This window comes from Alligator sinensis, unplaced genomic scaffold, assembly GCF_000455745.1.
Source record: "Alligator sinensis unplaced genomic scaffold, ASM45574v1 scaffold445_2, whole genome shotgun sequence".
Taxonomy (NCBI): Eukaryota; Metazoa; Chordata; order Crocodylia; family Alligatoridae; genus Alligator; species Alligator sinensis.
Genome location: NW_005842081.1, coordinates 2039661 through 2056931, shown reverse-complemented (window position 1 = coordinate 2056931; position 17271 = coordinate 2039661). Strand labels below are relative to the sequence as shown.

Sequence of the window (17271 nt, the reverse complement as noted above, 5' to 3'; positions counted from 1 at the left end):
GCAGTGGGAGGCTTATTGCCCTGAGTGCAAACATTTGGTGCCTTTTTAAAACCTTCAAACAATTTCTTGGTAAACGGTGTATTGTGGGCTGGGAATCATGGCTCCACTGCCTGTCCTGCAAACGCACAGTGCAATGCCTCTGATTGGCTGGTAATGTTAGAGTGCCAGCTAATTAAGAAATCAAAAAAGAACTGATGGAATATTGACACAATACCAAGTACCTGGCGATCTAAGCCATCAGTACTGGGGCATGAGTTGGCAAATGGGACAACCTGACTGCCTCCACTCACTAGGGCTTCAGAAAAGTGACTCTGTTTGTCTGGTGGCTTCCAAAATTCTGTACAGATTTTAAGGAATCTACTGGGTTCAGAAGGGAAAATTGAATCACTGCTGCTTTTACAGGCAGTAGATTGGGAAGGTGGGGAAAGTATTTCCTTTCCTCCCAATGAGGAATTTGAAGTGTTTCCTAAGGGGACCATCACAGACACTGTCCCAGAGCGGGGTTTTATGGTTGCTGAGTGGGTCTAAGAAAGAAACACTACGTTAAGGCTATCCAGGCCACTGGATGTTATTCATATAGCTAGGAAAAGCGACAACTGAACAACGGTAGCTAATAAAACAAACAATGTCGGAGCTTGACACAAAGCTAGTTGTCCTATGTAGGTATCTATGGGACTCCCAGCAGCATACCTCAAACTCTTAACAGACTGTCTGAACCAGCTTTTTGTCGCATGCACCTGGTTCCAAACTATTACTTAAGTGACCAGGACTATTAGACTTTGGCTTTAAGACATGAAAACAAAGAAATGCGCTGTGCTGCTTTATGGGCTGTCGAATGCATCCAAGGTTTCTGGGACTTATAGTGTCTGAGAGCGGGACTTTTGGGTTTCTGGTCCTGCATCCTGTATTAAACACAGGAAGTGTAAGTGCTTTTCACAGGGCATGTCTACACATTCATTAATTCATGGTAGTTACTGTACATTTAATTTAGTACTTAATGAAATACTAATTAAATGCTCAGTAACTGTAGTTACTGCACAGTAGTGTTGGCAAACACCTCTTTAGTGACGCTACTGCATAGTATGTATTAGCGCTATCCATGCTGCGATGTGCTACTGTGCAGTGTTATTAGGCTACTGTGCATTGTCTCATATAGACGTGCCTACAGTCCTATATTTTGCACATGCATTCAGTTTCCCCAGCGAAGGTGGAAAGTAGTGATGCCTTAAGGGAACTTATCTTCCCCCAGAAATTACTGGAGATGAATTGGTTCTTAAGGCAGGTTAACTGTGTGAGCAGAGGCAAAATAGCAGCAGACGCACATTCAGCATTTGCTCATCTGCACCCATGACAATATGCAGTAAGAGATTCAGCCCTAAGCAGTTTTCTTCATGCAGGTGGATATATACCACCCAGAGGGAGGATGCAGGCAGGCCTGGGGACAGAGGCCTTGCTGACTCTTGTCAGTGACAGCCCAGGGCCAGGGCCAGCCCGGTGCTCGGGCAGAGGAGTTTAGCTCTGGCTGAGGCTAGACCAGTGCCCTGCAAGGGGGGTTGAGCAGCGGTGCTGCAAAGCCCCATGGGTTGCTGGTGGAATGCAATGTAATATGCATCACGATGGGATCTGTTATGGATGTTCAGTATGGTGCTTTCGCTTAAAGTGCTAAAGCCTGATACCACATCCATCCAGAGTTATCTTAGAGTGGGATCTGCCATTTTTACAGCACTCTGTGCCCTGACCGCCTATTTGGTTACAACTGTAGAGCACTCTCTGCATGCCTGTCGCGCAATAGTGTAACTTTTATGTACCTGGCCTCAATTTCCACTTCCCTTTGTAAGTTGCTTCTATTTTTTCATTTCCGGAAATGAAACATTTCTGTAGTCTCAGCTACTGTATAATTGGTCTTCCAACAATAAGTATACTCCCACTAGAGTACATTTATAATGATGGCAGTATGAAATCTAAGTGCGTAATGCAGATTCCATTAAATACAAATTCTAATTATATAATACAACCACTAGAAGTTGCTCAAGTCTGTCCAGTTATTGCTAAAAAGTAATGTAGTGGGAAGGAAAAGAGAACTTTGTTGGTTGTTTTTTTTTTCCATCTTAATCTATAAATAGAAATAAATGGCTTATTGAATCATATTACTAAAATGTAACTATCTGGATGTGCTTGTCTACAGGTACAAAAGCCATGTCCAGTTATGGGTGAATCCTTTTTAACTGTTCTGCTTTTGTTTCAGCAGCTGGCTCTACTCGGGAGGTCTTGCAGACTAACAGGCAGCCAGAAGAGCCTACAACTCCAAGCACTACTACTCTTCCTGCTCAGTTCAAACAGAGAACCCCTATGTACAATAGTAACTCTAACCCACCTGCAACTACACCTACCTCACCCCTAACACCTACAACGCCTCCAGCTATTTCCCCTGCTGCACAAGCACCACAAGTGACCCCCCAAACTCAGCAGCAGCCACCACCCAAGAAAAGTCTCTCACTCACGGTACGTATCAATGTATTCCTTGATGATTGCTTTTCCTGTACCTCCTGAAAGCTCTTTACCATTAGCCTTGAGGGTATGCTAATTTTTGTTTTGTTCACTAGCCATTACTTGTTTTTTGGCACTGGGGCATAGGTGAGGCTTCAGACGTTACCTAGGGATAATGGAAACGCATTGCAGTCTAGTTAACATTGCTATTGAACACTCTCCTGCATCTCTGGGTTTTACCTGTTCAACCTTAGATTTTTTTTTTGTTACCTTATTTCCTTACACTGTTTAAAACTGAATTACTTTTGTTTCTAATGATGAAAAGGCCCCACTGTGGCTGCTAGGATTACAAGTTGAAATAAATGGAGTGGGAATGGTACGTTTCCAGTTCAGAGAGGAGTTATAATGTAAAATGACAAAGACGAAAAAGGTGACATAAAGTCAAGCCTTGAATTTTTTTGATGTTGTAAAACTCCATGCACCCTCCAATCTCCTGGCTGCAGCTCTTCTGCTCCTGATGAAAGAGCTGCATGTGTTCCTGTCTACACACATGCATATGCTTGAAGGTTAAGCATGTGAAGTGAAGCACTGTTATGCTAAGCATCTCTAGGTGCTGACAGATGGTGGAGCATGCTTTAGGGGAAGCAGCAGCACATTACTTTGACCCAGCTCTGCATCATCTGTATAGATCGGGTACTTCAGCGGGGCTTGTTTGTGCTTTTATCCAAAGCGGATTCAATAGGTAAAACTGCCAAAAAACTCCCACTAAAGTGCCTGACCTGTGCAGACTTGGGAAGTCAGGTGCAACTAACACAGTGCCTTTTTTGGGCATGTGCTGGGCTTGGCCCAGGAGCACACAGCTTAAAGTGCCTTTTCCCTTTGTATCTGCAAACAGCTTCTGTTTCCAGAATTGGATTTTAAGGAGGAGCCAAGTCTGTCTTTTCTGTCTTTTTAGTTTGTTGCATTCACTTTTGTTCTCAAAAATGTACCAAAGGTTTGTAAGATTCATATTGTGCTGTTGCAGAAAAGGTAGAACTGATTTAGTATCTGCTCAAGTATTGGCAGAGGCTTCAGAGACTGCCTTAGTACAGTTTGAAAATGATTGAAACCACCTTCTTGTTGCTGCCTCTTCTCAAGCCCATACAGCGGTCATTGATGATGGGGACTCTTCTTTAACTGCTTCTTGTATACGAGTTCATTTTGAACTCCTTCCTTCCCTCCCCTCCTTTTGACAGTAGGGAAAATGGGAAGAGGGTGTTTTTGAAAGAACTTTTGTTTGGACTCTCAAAAATTCACCTTCTGGGCAAGGCCAAGCACAAACAGTAGAATACTTCTCTACTAAAAAGAGACGCTTTAAAAGTGGGACTGATGTGAATCCTATGGCAGTCTTAACATGTGCTGTCATGTGCCTGGTGCGGTATGAACAAAGATTGTTTGTCATCTTTGGCTTTTAAAAAGTATATACAGTACTATTCTATTCAATATTGCTTTCTCTACTGAAATACACACTTTGTTTTAATGTGTTGCAGAGGGAGCAGATGTATGCTGCACAGGAAATGTTCAAGACTGCAAATAAAGTTACAAGGCCAGAAAAGGCGCTCATACTTGGATTCATGGCAGGATCCAGAGGCATGTATTAAGACTAACATGGCTTTATTTTGAGGTGTAGAGATGTGACTAATGCTGCATTAGTGACAACGGGGCAGCATCTTATTGTGTGGTTTAAGTATAACAATTTGGAAGAGTCTGAAGAGAGTCTTTTGTAAGGGGCTGGAGCTGCCTTGCTGCGTTCTTTGTCAATACTGTCCCTACGGTGGTAGCGGAAGTAATCCTTATGGGACAGCTGTCTCATCAGACTGCCTTGCTGCCCTAACTTTTTTTATTTTTGGCAGTTACAAAATATGCCCCTTAGGACAAACACGTTTGAATAAATAAATATCCAAAAAGTAAATGTGGAAGAACAGACCCACATGGACAAACTGGTCCAGGCTGTTGCCAAGTAAAAAATACTTGTAAGCCTTGCATTGAGTCCAGAAACCAGTGAATTCAGCTCTTCTGTCTGAGCAGTCCCACAGTACAGAGCCTGCTCGCCCCCGTTCTTCAGTATGTTAAACAGGCACTCTTGTCTCGGATCCTGTGAATCGCTAGGAGATGAGCCATCTTGGAATGTCAGATCTCAAGTTATATCAGGCGTTTATAGATCAAAGTTTTACACAACGATTTGGATGTAATGGTCCCTGAACTCACTCCAACATCTCTGGCTTTGATTTTAATACTTAACAGATCTTGTCACCGTAGAATCTAAGCCCTTACAAGTAGAATGCATCACAGCGGTCCAGCCTTGAGGTGACATGGGTATGAACTACTATAAATTTGCAGGAGTCTCTTGTATATCTTGATTGGCACAGATGAGAAGATGTGTTTTTTTTACCCAAGGTATTTCCTGAGCTTCAAGGAACAAGAGAATCCTACACTACCTCCAAACTGAGCTTCCTAGACCATTTTTTGTAATGTAGAATCATATGCATTTTAAGTAGATATTCTCCTGTGATCACCTGCATTCTTTGAAAGGTCAGGAAATGGACAGTGTAGTATGTGGTCATATTCTTTAGTCTCACTATCCATACTACCCCAGTGGGTAGAAACTGTCGTTTAGCTTTGAGAGGATTTGAAGGAAGCGTATTCCCAAACTGCTGAAGCCTGCTTAGACTTGTACTAAGCTCTGTGTATGGTCTGATAAAACTGATTCAGAGGTTGGCTTTTTTGTGTGTGTTTTGTTTTGTTTTTTTTAATTTATTTTCATAATGCTGAACTGACAGGGAGAGGTTTCTTTTAGTACGCTTCCAAGACCTTCCTCCAGCTATCTTGCTAAGCCCGGAGTGTGGTCTCTTGGGCTTGGTTTCCATTGTTATGTTTCATAAACTTAATCCCTGAGTTTTGTAAGCATGTAGGTCCCAGCTTGATTCAAGGTGCTAGTGATACTGTAGCAGTCATTTTGTTTCTGCTGATATGGCAAATCCAGAGCTCTTTTTTACCCTTTAATTTGTTTCATAGACAGTATTGAGATGTGTTTAACTTTCAGTTTGATTTTTTTGAATGTTTTTAATTCTTGTTTCCACAGAGAATCCTTGCCAAGAGCAAGGTGACATCATTCAAATCAAACTCAGCGAGCACACAGAAGTGTTACCAAAGGCAGATGGCACTGGTAGCACCACCATGTTAGTCGATACGGTCTTTGAGATGAACTATGCTACTGGCCAGTGGACCAGACTAAAGAAGTACAAACCTATAACTAACGTCTCCTAAGGAATTCAGCAACAACAAACTGCGGACCAAATCGAGCTTAGGATCAGCTCACCTAGTGTCAGCTGTATAAAATGGCATTCGTGTGTAGGCTTCTTACCTTCCAGAACAGAAGTTGTGGCTCTTCAAACTAACTGGGCTCAGGTGAATGCAGCGCGAAGATGGTGTCAGACTGACAGATTTTTTTTTAATTTTTTTTTTTTAGTTATTTTAAAGAGGTGGGGGAAGTTAACATTTTATTCTGACTCAAGATGCTGGAAAGAGATCACAGCTGAATGCTTGTTTTTTCAGATTGGGAGCAGTTTACTTCCAGGCACCTGGGGAAAGAACTACTGCAGAATCTACTTGCAGTTTACCTTTACACAAGGGCACAGATTTTACTGCAGAAATATTTACGTGGGTTCCATTTAAAAAATGGATAGTTAAAACTGCAGTTGTCTTCAGTTATTCCTATAACTCAGTTACAGTAAGTCTAACTGTTGCAGCAGCAGATGTTCAATGTCCAATGGCTCTTACTATGTTTGGCTTATTTTTTTGCCAGGGTCATAGAGTGGGTTTGAGAGAGGTTTTTGTTGTTAACCTTGCTATATTGTCAATGTTAATGCGCAGCATGAGTTAATCCATGTTTGTCATAAATCAGCAGAGATCAAGAAAAATTGAATATCACCTTCTGTTAAGGAAAAATGACCATTTCCTTTCATGTCAAATTTAAGATTGCCAAAAAAACCCCCCCAACTTGTGGTCTGCCTGGGAGTGTTTGGTCTCTGCTGCCAGGTGAAGCTCAAACAGAAGTTTAACATATGGCTTTTGTACAGCAGGCCCTTCAGACAGCATCCCAGTCCTGGAGAGTGCCCCTAGGGACCAGTTGAGGGTTACTACAGATTTAAAAAAACTGATCCTTCCAGCAGCAAAGCGAGCAAACGTGAATGTAGAAGGCTGAGAAGACTCTCGTTTCTTTTTAGCACACATGTGACTGAGCAGTCGCTGGGCACTTGATGACCCAAGTCCTCATTTAAACATGCTTTTTATACCAATATAACTGTGTTAAGTGGTTTTTGTTTTCCACCAATACAGTTATAAACTACCGCTCCTTGGGTGGCCAGTTACACTCTCATAAAGATACCTTTTACTGCTATAGCTCTATTGCCTTCCTGTACAGGAATACATAATTTCAGTATAAGTGTAGTTACACTGATACAAGCATGTCCACCCACAGAGGTTATAGCTCTGCTGTTACACAAACAGTTCAATTTTATTTGTATAGAAAGAACTTCAGGGTTTAGCCCTTACTGGAGACTTGCAATAAGTTCAGTTCCTTCCAGTGCACATTTGGGGTTGCACTTAAGAGTGTGACACTGAGGAGGAAGAAGTGCAAAGGTAAATCGTGAAGCATCTGTGTGGGGCTGAGCAGGAGGGGCCTGTGCTATCTCCAGGCTGGCATTAAAGTAAAACATTAATCTGACTTTTAAGACAACACCACACAACCTTTTCCTAAAAGGAAAGCAAACAGCATCCCCAAAGTGATAGCTCTGTATGCTAACAAGGCTTTTAGCCATTTCAGGCTTTTTTTTTTTTTATAGTGGACGTTTTTATTTTCAAATTCCCAAACGAAGGGGAGGGTGTTTAAAATGTGTGCTTTTATTTACAACATACGTGACCAAAATTTTTGTGTTCTTAATTTTGTTTGAGCAGATTTTTCAGAACGTCTCACTTCATGTTCTGACAGGGAAGCTGAGTTCTGGTGAGAACGGTACAGAGCTTGTTGCCATTAAGGAGTCGGTACTTATATCTGCGCAAGAACTGTGCAGTGCAGCCCTACCTAATTGCCCCATTTCAGCAGAGATGTAGATTGCTGCTTTTTTCCCAAATTGTTACAAGTCAGTCAACAGATAATAGAAGGAAGCTACAATGAGTGTAGTGGGTTTTAGTTACTAGACTGAGTTCTCTATAGGATGCAGTTGCACGGTAGCTCTAACTTCTTTGACTTAATGCCATTACACATGAAGGGCTAACGTCAGAATATGAACAAAGCGTTCATCTTTTAAAAATGCTGTAAGGAAGAACTGATATTCCCTTTTGCATTTGCTGTCAGATTTTAATGCATAATTTTTGTAATAAGTTTTCTATAAAATAAGCCAGTCAGACCTTTCAGTCTTCGCTGCTGCTGCTTTGATAAGTAGGTTTTGGAGTTAAGGTACAGGATTTTTAGGGGACTGCACAACTTGTGGGATGCGAACTGTCCTCATCCTGAGTAGTTGGTTCAAAATTCAGTCCAGTGTGGCAGCATTCAGTAGTGTGCTATCAGATAGCTCCTTGGTTTCCATGAAATGAGTGGGAGGGCTCAGGCAATAGCAAATGGACAGATGCCTCCCCCCAATCTTGGCTGTCAGCACGGAGGTGCTCCCCTCCCTCCTCTTGAAGTGCTTTTGGAATCAGAGGCTAAAATAATAGAACGATGAAAGTGTCCGCTGGTTGCCCCTTCGCAGTGTGGATGGACACACTTCAGTCTCACAAACTAGTCCTCTGCAATATAAAATTTCTTTTTGACTGCAGTTTAACTTCACCTGGACTGCTATTGCTAGCACCAAGACGAGAACGCTCCGACAACAATTTGCTTTTAAAAAAAAAAAGGCAAAAGCAGACTCCTCTTGGCCGAGTCTGGCCCTAAGCACCAAAATGTTTCAACTTGCTCTGTGTATTGTGATGTATTTTAAATTAACTTTCTGAGGAAAGCGTTTCCATTTAAATGCTTTAGGATAATTACACTGGTAAAAAACCTAACTATAGGTAAACCCATGGCTCATAAATCAAAGGTACTGAGCCAGCAGTTAAGTAAGAGTAGGGATAGTGCCAGGCAGTTCAGGAGAGGGCAAAGCAAACACTTGAATTCCAGTATGTTATTTAGGGCTTTAATAGGTAGTAGGATACAAAACAAACTTGACCCCTTGAGCTTGATATTTTTTTTGTCTAAAGTATTCAGTCATTTAAGATGCTTGCTGGATTCTGTACGTGAGATTCAAAGGTGCATTGCAAAGTTAAATGAAAATAGTTAACTCCAGAATGATGCGCCGATGGCCTGGTAACACGGTGTAGAAGGCACGCAGATGGTTCAGAGCTAACCTTTTTTCTCTGTTGCCTCCTTTTCTTCTTCCTTTGCACAAGAACAGCATTGTAGCAAACAGCCCAGACTGTGCGCATGGGGGGAAAGAGCAGCCCAGCAAATTCCATCTTGCAGAGAGCAAAAGGAAACCCGAGGAAAAAGTTGTGAAAGCCCTTCCCAGCTTTGCTATGGAGGAGCCAGTAAGCTCACAAATCTGGGAGTAACCTGAAGAATTGGCTTTATCTGGGAATTGTGAAGTACAGAAGAGTGAGACTCCCCACCCCAGTCCTTCCCAGCCCACACCTTCCATCTCTTGCTTTTCCATAAGGAAGAAAAACTTGCTGCCTTGCAGGTTACTTTCTAGTTGCTGGTCCCACCCACATGAGAGCACCGAGTCTCTGGGCTCCAGGTAAGCCTCTTTCCTTGCAAGGAGGTGGGACCAGCAGTGGTGAGAGGATGGAATTGAGTGGATGAGGCCTTGTCGGGCTCCCTGGTCAGGAGTGTTGTGGTTATAGTCCCACCTCCCCCTTAGCCAAAAACATTTTTTCCCTATGATCATAGACTCTGATAATCCCCATGCAGTCATCCAAGACTGGCTTTGTTAGGGTGACTAGCATGGTAGCATAAGGCTAGTGCGCTAAGGGTTAACTTGATTTTTATTTGTAGCTTTACCATTAAATAAGATGCTAGACATGACTGGGGAAAATCAGCTTTTGAGTAGTTACTACTAAAAAATACCCCATGAGAAATTGCTAATTTCTCCCACTGAAGCATGTCCAAATGCGTTAAACCACTGGCTGACCTAGCCGACAAACTTGATACTTTGACATTGTGTAGCTTGAGGTTGGATTGCATTTTCATAGCAAGATCGGACTGGAAAAAAAAAGACTGAAAAAAATGTTAAGCCAGAGCCCACTGGGAATCTGGTGCCTTTAACAAGAAATGTCATTTGTAAAATGTTACATCTATAGCATAGCCCATATGTTTTCTATTAATTGTTTTTGTACAGTTGTAAATTCAAGATCTTCTGTCTCCGGGTACGTATTTTCAGTGTAATACAATATGTATAATAAAAGTTTAGATTTTCTAAAGAAACTCCAAGGCCTGTTTTTTACAATCCCCAGTGTCACATATTGTGCCAATGATTAATCTAGCAGTGTAAAGTGATAACTTGGTTGTATCAGAATATGTGCATTTATAGCCCAGCTTCAAAATATACTCAGTAGTGGATTGTTTATAGTGCTTATAATCTTGTTTTAGAATGGTGCTTGAGCTCTGACTTTTGCTAGTTTTCATAGCAGTGAAGTATTTATCATTTGCATGACGAATTGCACAGTAATATCTATTCTGAAGTCTTACAATCAAGTATAAAAAAGTTTTTCAATTAAAGTGTTTAGGTTTTAAATGCTGGAGAGATTTGTCTTGAGCTGGACTTCAACAGATAAAATTAGCCATCCAAATACAGGATCGCTCGGTTCCTGTACACATGCGGGGAACCTGCTGCGACATGCTGGAAATCCAGCGTGTCGGAGCAGATGGATCAATCAAGTCTACTGGAGTACGGAAATAAATGCACTCCAGCAGACTCTGGCCTCATGTGTATCAGCGTCCCCACACCAAGAAATAGCGGCGGGGCGCTTTGAACTAAAGCTTGCTCGATGAGCTTTAGTTCAAAGTGCCCCACTGCCATTTTTCAGTGCAGGGGACGCTAATACATGTGATGCTTGGACACTTTTAATTAAAAACGCTCACTAAAGCACCCCCCCTGCACCTCCCAAAGCATGTGTAGAAATGCTCACTGAGCCTGTGGTCCAACTACCACTATGCTGCTTATTTGTTTCTCCATTTTGCGTGGTAACAGTGTAGTTTCTTGTGTGTAAAAGAGAACAAGGGGTGTGTGCATGTGTGGGGCCCTCAAAAATGCTGTGATTACAGTTGGTTCTGAGAGAGATTTCCTCCAGCAGCAGAACCACTGTAAAAAAGCCTTCTAGTCTTTCAAAAATGAAATTTAAGTATGTAACCACCCCACATTTTTATCTAGTTCAGTGGAAAGCAGCTGAAGAAAATCTTAGACCAGAAAAGAACTGGTCATCATTGCCCTTGTCCTTCAAGTAATCAAGAAGGACGCTAAGGTGCACGGTTAATGGCCCAGCAATTGCAAGCAGAAGTGCTCAGAGTGCCGCCTTGTCACATCCCAACAAATCTGTGAGTTCTGCTAAAGACCTTGTAGCAAGGACACGAGACAGGAGAAGTGCTGATGTTCTTTAAGGCCAGCACGTGTCGGGTTCATTGTTTAGAAATAAGGCAGGACAGGTGGAAATAAGGAAGGACAAGTGGCACCTTAGGCTAAAAACAGACAACTGGTTTGATGTGGCCTAGGATATGACTTAAAGGTGTGGCCTAGCTGTTTACACATTAGGCTTAAATGGCAATTAAATCAATTAGTCACAATTGTTTTAAGGTGAAGTATTAATTTGAATAATTCACAGGTATTTAATGTGGGACACTGAGTTCGGTTGTCTGTAAGGTCTGGATTTGACCCGGCACAAGACACTCTGATGCAAATCAAAACTGGTTGTCTATTTTAGCCCTTTGACCCTCTGTACCAGTTAGTCTCTTACACTTTTCATAGAAGATCGCCACATGAAGTAATCAATTCTTAGCATCCAAAGTAGACTAAGTCGGCTGTCGCTCATGAAAGCATACGTCTCTCTGAACCAGTTGGTCTCTAAGGTGCCCCCTATCCTGCCTTCTCCCTGAACACTACCTCTTTCTGTTTAAAAAATGGTGTAGCCAGGAAGGTTGCAAATGGTAAGTGTACTTGCTCCTGCTTAGGTTCTTTCTTGTTGAGAGTTAAGGTCCCTGGTATTTGTCACAACCCAAGGGTGTGATTTTGTGTGCGCGCGCTTCGGCACTGCTAAATTTTCCCGCCACGAGGAGCTTTCTTTGCAAGGTGCATTTCTCAGTTGCATAGAGAGAACCCCGGTGCAAAGGAGTTCCCGCCACCCGCATGCAAATTTGTTCCCCACTATTGGCTGTTTCTAAACTATTCCCACGTGGCAGCTAGTGATTGGCTTGCTAGCCTGATCAACCTCTGGCCTCTCCCCGTCGCCGAACGATCCCTCGACGAACCCCTTCCCTGCGCGCAAGTTCCACAGAGCCTAGCAAACTTCGTGCGAGTGTATCCAGAGCTCTTCTCTGAGTTGTTTTCTTCGGTTGACACGACGGGCTCGCGGTTTAGAGCCTTCAACCGGATTGGGCTAGAGTTCGCGTGGAAGGAACTCTTGTCCGCTTTTCTTCTTTCCTGTCTGTAACTGCAATGCAAGCAAGTTTTCCTGCCTGCACCGCGACCATCTTCGGTGTAAGTAAAATAATCTTTAATCAACCGCTAAGCGTCCGTGCCTAATTCTAGTCCACCGGCCTGCATTCCCCGACCCGCACGCCAGGGCTGCTGGCCACAGCCCGCCGCGCACCCCCGAGGGCCTCGGACCGCTCCCGGCCCGCACAGTATTCATGGATGAGATACCAATATTAAAGCTACCATTTTAGCTATGGTGATTTGATTAAAAAAAAAAAAAAGTTTCCTGGGAAAGGTGCACAAGGAAAGATGCTTTACAACAGTGGTTTTCAACCTTTCTAGACTTAAGGCACCCTTTAAAAAAACACTTAGTTTTCACTCTTCTTCTTAATAAAAAAAAAAATAATAATAATACAGCATGTTTTTTCCATTGCAAAGAACTCGGAAATACCACAGTTGGTCAGAATATTTTTAATACTATGGATTCTTATTTGAAGTCATTGGGTTTATATTGTGAATTGTCTGCACACCTCACAGTGCTAATATTCTCAACGTCCCTAGCTGAGAATCATTGCTTTATAGAGAAGTTACCAGTCTACAGGATGTAGCGTTCATTACACCAACATGCATAGGAGCTTTTAAATACTAAAAAAAAAATTCATTAACAATATAAATATGTACAGCTAAAACTGCTGACTACATTAAGTTTAACTCAGCTTAAATAACGGATGCTTCCCTTTTTTTACTGTTAAGTACCTTGGCTCTGAAACCTGTACAGAGCACGGCTGTCATCTGTGCAGGAGGAAAACAATCCAAGTCTGCAATGCTAACAAGGCACCCATAAGTGTCTCAAAACAGTAACAGCTGCTGTTGGAAAATGGTCTTTGAAGTCACTCCAAGATTCACCGGGTTTATACACCTTCATGTTGGAAATGGGCACTGATGAAGCCGCTAAATTTGGCTTTCATCAATGCATCTCCTTTGCAGGAACTGGATCAAACAACTTGTGGAGGCAAGGTCAACGCTTCTGGCCTTATTAGGATCTGGCAGTTGGCAAGCCCTGGAAGAAGTGCAGGAAACTGGCAAATGGCACGAGGTGCCCCAGACGGGCTTCAGTGGCTTGAGTGTCAACTTGCCCAGTGCCACTTTGTGCTGATTTCTGTGGTCTGTGATGTTCTTAGAGTAAACGCTTCTGTTATGGAAAATGTCAATATTTAAGGGTAAGATGTGTTGCCTGGGGATTCCCATGGGGTGCGTTTCTGTAAGCATGGGAAGTAGGGGGTTCCCTGCTTTCAGAGAGATGCCCCAGGAAACCTCTGGGGCATGTCTCTAGGCAGGGAAAGCTGCAATGAAGTGACAGGAATGATTACCATCTTGTGTCACAGCCACAGATTAGGGCATTTGTGATGCAACAAAGGGTATAGACATTTGTTTGCTTTCTCGTTGTGCTGCCATGAAAATGGTAATGGAGGCACAAAGGCTACTTCTGTTTGCACCCAAACTGCCTGCAGGCAGAGCCCGTGGCCTCAGCAGCTGGACTATGACTTGGAATATGCTATCCTCCCCCACCCTCCCAAGCACATACTATATTTGCTCTAATTTAAGACTACCTGACCAATAATTAGATTCTATATATGGAAAATGTATTATTTCCATGTACAGAATGTGACCATCGGGGGGGGGGGGGCATCTTAAATGCATCCCCCCACACTGTTGCAGTGGGGGAAGCAGTGGCAGGAAGGGAAGCAGAGCAGGGAGTGGGGAAGTCAAGTGACCTGCCCCCTACCCCTTCCCTCTGCAGTCCCTGATGCTTGTCCCCTCTGGCACCTACCCCTTGTGCCACCTACTCCTGCACTGCTCCTCCCCTCCTGCTGCTGCTTACCCTCCATTGAGGCTCTGGCCCAGGGTGCGGAGCATGTGCTGGTTCTGCCCCTCCCTGGCTCAGCAGAAGCGGTTACAGTGGTGTGTGGTAATGGCAGCAGCTCCACAATTGGGTCAGGGCTTGGCCTGGAGCTGCTGTTGCTGCCACCAGGTCAGGTTGGGTTGGACCCCGGCTTGAAGGCAAGCCGTGGCGGGGGGGGAGGCGGGGGGGGAGGCCCGCACCCGCTCCCGGTGACAGCTGCAGCTCTGACCAGAGCCTGTGCTGAGGCTGGAGCTGCTGCTGCCGTGACCAGACTGGGGAGAGCGGTGGCTGGGGCGCAGGGCGGCAGCAGCTGCACCTCTGACCCGGATCAGGAGCCAGAGCTATAGCGTTACTTGCCCTTTGTGGCTGCCTTGTGCTCAAACCCAAGACGGGCTCTTCTCTCCATGTCAGAGTAAATATGGGAATCCTCAAGGGGCAGGCATGCAGGGAGCTTCAAACCTTGTGACCCACCTGCAAGGTGGTATTTAATGACTTCTCCTTTGCTGGAGGTGTTGATGAAGCCAGGCCTTGCAGTTGGGGTAGGCAATAAATTTAGTATTACAAGTTCATTAATGTTGCATTTGCTCAACTTTATGAAGGAAAAACATTGGTCATTATGCAAGATGCACCCAGCATAGTCAAAAACGATGCTCGGACGCTACTCCCCACGGGCCTGCCATATGCAGCCATTAACGGGAGCGGTAACTTTGGTCTAAAGGAACTTGATAGTTCTGCGCTGTTCCCACCGCTGCCTGACGTGCTGTTTAGAGACTAAACTATTGCTTACCAAATCTAGTGGCGACTGCAATGATGGTTTTGGTCTGATGCATACCTGTCCCCTGTCTAGCTTTGTTAGAGTTAGTCTGATTCCTAAATTCAATATGCAAATCTTTACAAAAACAAGCGAAACAAAACAAAAAACCGGAGCTTAAGGTATGTGTGTTCAGCTTTAATGCTAGTTCTGTGGCTTCCTTGACTGTCGTTGGTTTGTTTGTTTTTAATATCCTCCTTTGTCTTGGTTTTGTTCTGTTTATGCACTGCAGCATGCTGGGATACTTTGAAAAAATAAATATACCCCTGCTTAAGAAACCCATCTCAAATAACTGCAATGGCCCTGCCTGGAACACAGTGGCGTGCCCCCGTCTGAGGCTGTGGTGCCCCCGTGTGGTCACTTTGTCACTGCCTTTGATACTTTCCTAGGAACAAATCACATTTCTAAATCTTCTGGCTCATTGATGTGGCTGCCTAGAACAGATCCAGCAGCACAACTTTCCCATGCTGTGCCTGGTCACAGCACTAGAAATGCTACTGTCCTAGTGTGCCAAAATTGGGATCCTGATTCCCAGGTAATTGCACCTAGTTGAAGTCACTATAAGCACAAATTAGAGGGTAGGTTTACTTGCCTTTTATTTTGGGAGCTTTTGTGTTGCCTTTGCAGCCTTTTTGCACAGTGAGAAGCTTTCTGTTTAATGTTTAATCACCTGACTCCAGGAGCTGGGGCTTCAAAAAGAGCAGCAAACTTACAAACCTTGGTTATTCTTGCCACCAGTGGCCTGCTTCTCTGTCTTAGTCTTTCCAGTATGCTCACTCAGAAACACCTTGGGGTGCTAGTGACACTGGTAATAGCTTTTATGTTGGGGCTAGGGACAGACATTCAAAAAGCCTGAGCCTGAATTGATTCACTCTTCGCAGGTTAGTCTAAGCTGCGCAGCTTAAACTGATTAATAACTGGACAGACAGTCTCTGTTAAATCAGGAAACGCAGCCACATGCCCACAGTAACTCAAGCCAGAAGCCGGGAGGTGCTAGAGCACACCTGCCAGCCACTGCCAAAGAGGAGGGAAAAGAGATGCCCTCCAAGGCTCTTACCCCTCCCTGCTGGAGCAGAGGGGGCATGGCCAGGCACCAGTCGGGGCTAGCACACCATAGGGGATGCCAGTCACTAGCCTGGGGGGAAGAAGGGGGGGGCAACTGCTGCCAGACAGACTGAAGAGTGGGGACGGGGGAAAAAGTCCTTTCTCTGAAGCAAGCATGTATTGAACACAGCAACTTGCAAAGCATACAACGCGGAACTACCAAAAATCTTTGCCTAAGCTAAGATATACAGCCCAGCAAAACACAGCACACACAACTTAGACTAATTTAAAATGTAAGCCAGGAAGACGAGAAAAAGCCTTGCATAAGTCTGAGGGCAGAATGTCTCCTTACAGCCAGGCATTCAGAACGGCTTTGTTTAGGTATTCCCACCTTTTACAGGTTCTGCTTTATAATGTAACTGTAGCTCTGCAGTCTTTGGTGAATCTGTCTGCAGCTTCCCTTAACCACATCTCCAGCACCTGTGTGATGACTGAGACTGCAGCCAAACCCGGGGGAGGAATTAACCCATTCCCTGGCTGGCTGTAGGCAAGCCGTGGAGGTGCGGCTGGGGCTGGCAAGCCCCAGCTGTGGTCTGCAGGGTTTGTCAGTGGGGAGAGAGGGGACGGAGGGAGGAATTTGCCTTGGGGGCCATGGCAGGCCAGTGTCTGGCCATGCCCTGCCTCTGCTCTGGCTAGAGCACAGAGGGGAGAGGCCAGTCCAACTTTCTGGAGCAGAGCCCAGCCCAGAGAGCATGCTGGGATGCTGGAGTAGTCTGGTTTAGCTTAAACGAGGAAGGGGTCTGGGACAGACATGATATAAACCGGTTTGAACCAAATCAGTTAAGTCTGATACTACATCCAACCAGGTTTATCTCAAACTGGTTTCAACCATTTTGAAGCTGGTTTATGTGCACTGAATGTCTGTTCTGTTACAGGTTTAAACCAGTTTCTCATCACTTAAACCAGTTTATGTGTAATGTCTGTCCCTAGCCTGGGAGATTAGTGCCTTAACTAGCCCTACAACCATATTCTTGCTATGCCTTCCTGCTAGGCCTTGAAGCAGTCTTTGGGAGCCTGTCAATTAGATTTTCATCATTGACCAACCTACTCTTATCACATGGGATTTGGCTTCTCGCAGGGAGGAAGAAGTTTGGTGCAAAGGCAGAAGGATTTTCTGGTACCAATGAGTTCAATGGTGTGGTAAAATAAGGTAGAAGCCGTGTCAGGGTTTTCCATACTAGTTTGCTCTACCCCAGCATGTCCCAACCTTTTTTACCCCATGTCATACTTACCTAAATAAAAAAGCACTGTGGCACACTGGAGCT

At 44.2% G+C, this 17271-nt stretch overlaps 1 protein-coding gene across 4 annotated transcripts in view; it reads left to right on the top strand.

Moving 5' to 3' along the window:
• The window catches only part of NELFA (negative elongation factor complex member A), a 47835-nt gene extending 37889 nt beyond the window's left edge, over nucleotides 1-9946 (top strand). For 2 of the 4 annotated variants that reach the window (XM_025204448.1, XM_025204451.1), the window contains exons 9-12: nucleotides 2246-2502; nucleotides 4017-4116; nucleotides 5609-6256; nucleotides 8958-9946. In XM_025204448.1, coding sequence (XP_025060233.1) covers nucleotides 2246-2502; nucleotides 4017-4116; nucleotides 5609-5793 — 542 coding nt within the window. In that variant the 3' untranslated portion in view covers nucleotides 5794-6256; nucleotides 8958-9946. The remainder of the gene's footprint in view (nucleotides 1-2245; nucleotides 2503-4016; nucleotides 4117-5608; nucleotides 6257-8957) is intronic. The other 2 variants (XM_025204450.1, XM_025204449.1) reach the window with 2 other exon arrangements.
• The last annotated feature ends 7325 nt before the right edge of the window (nucleotides 9947-17271 follow it).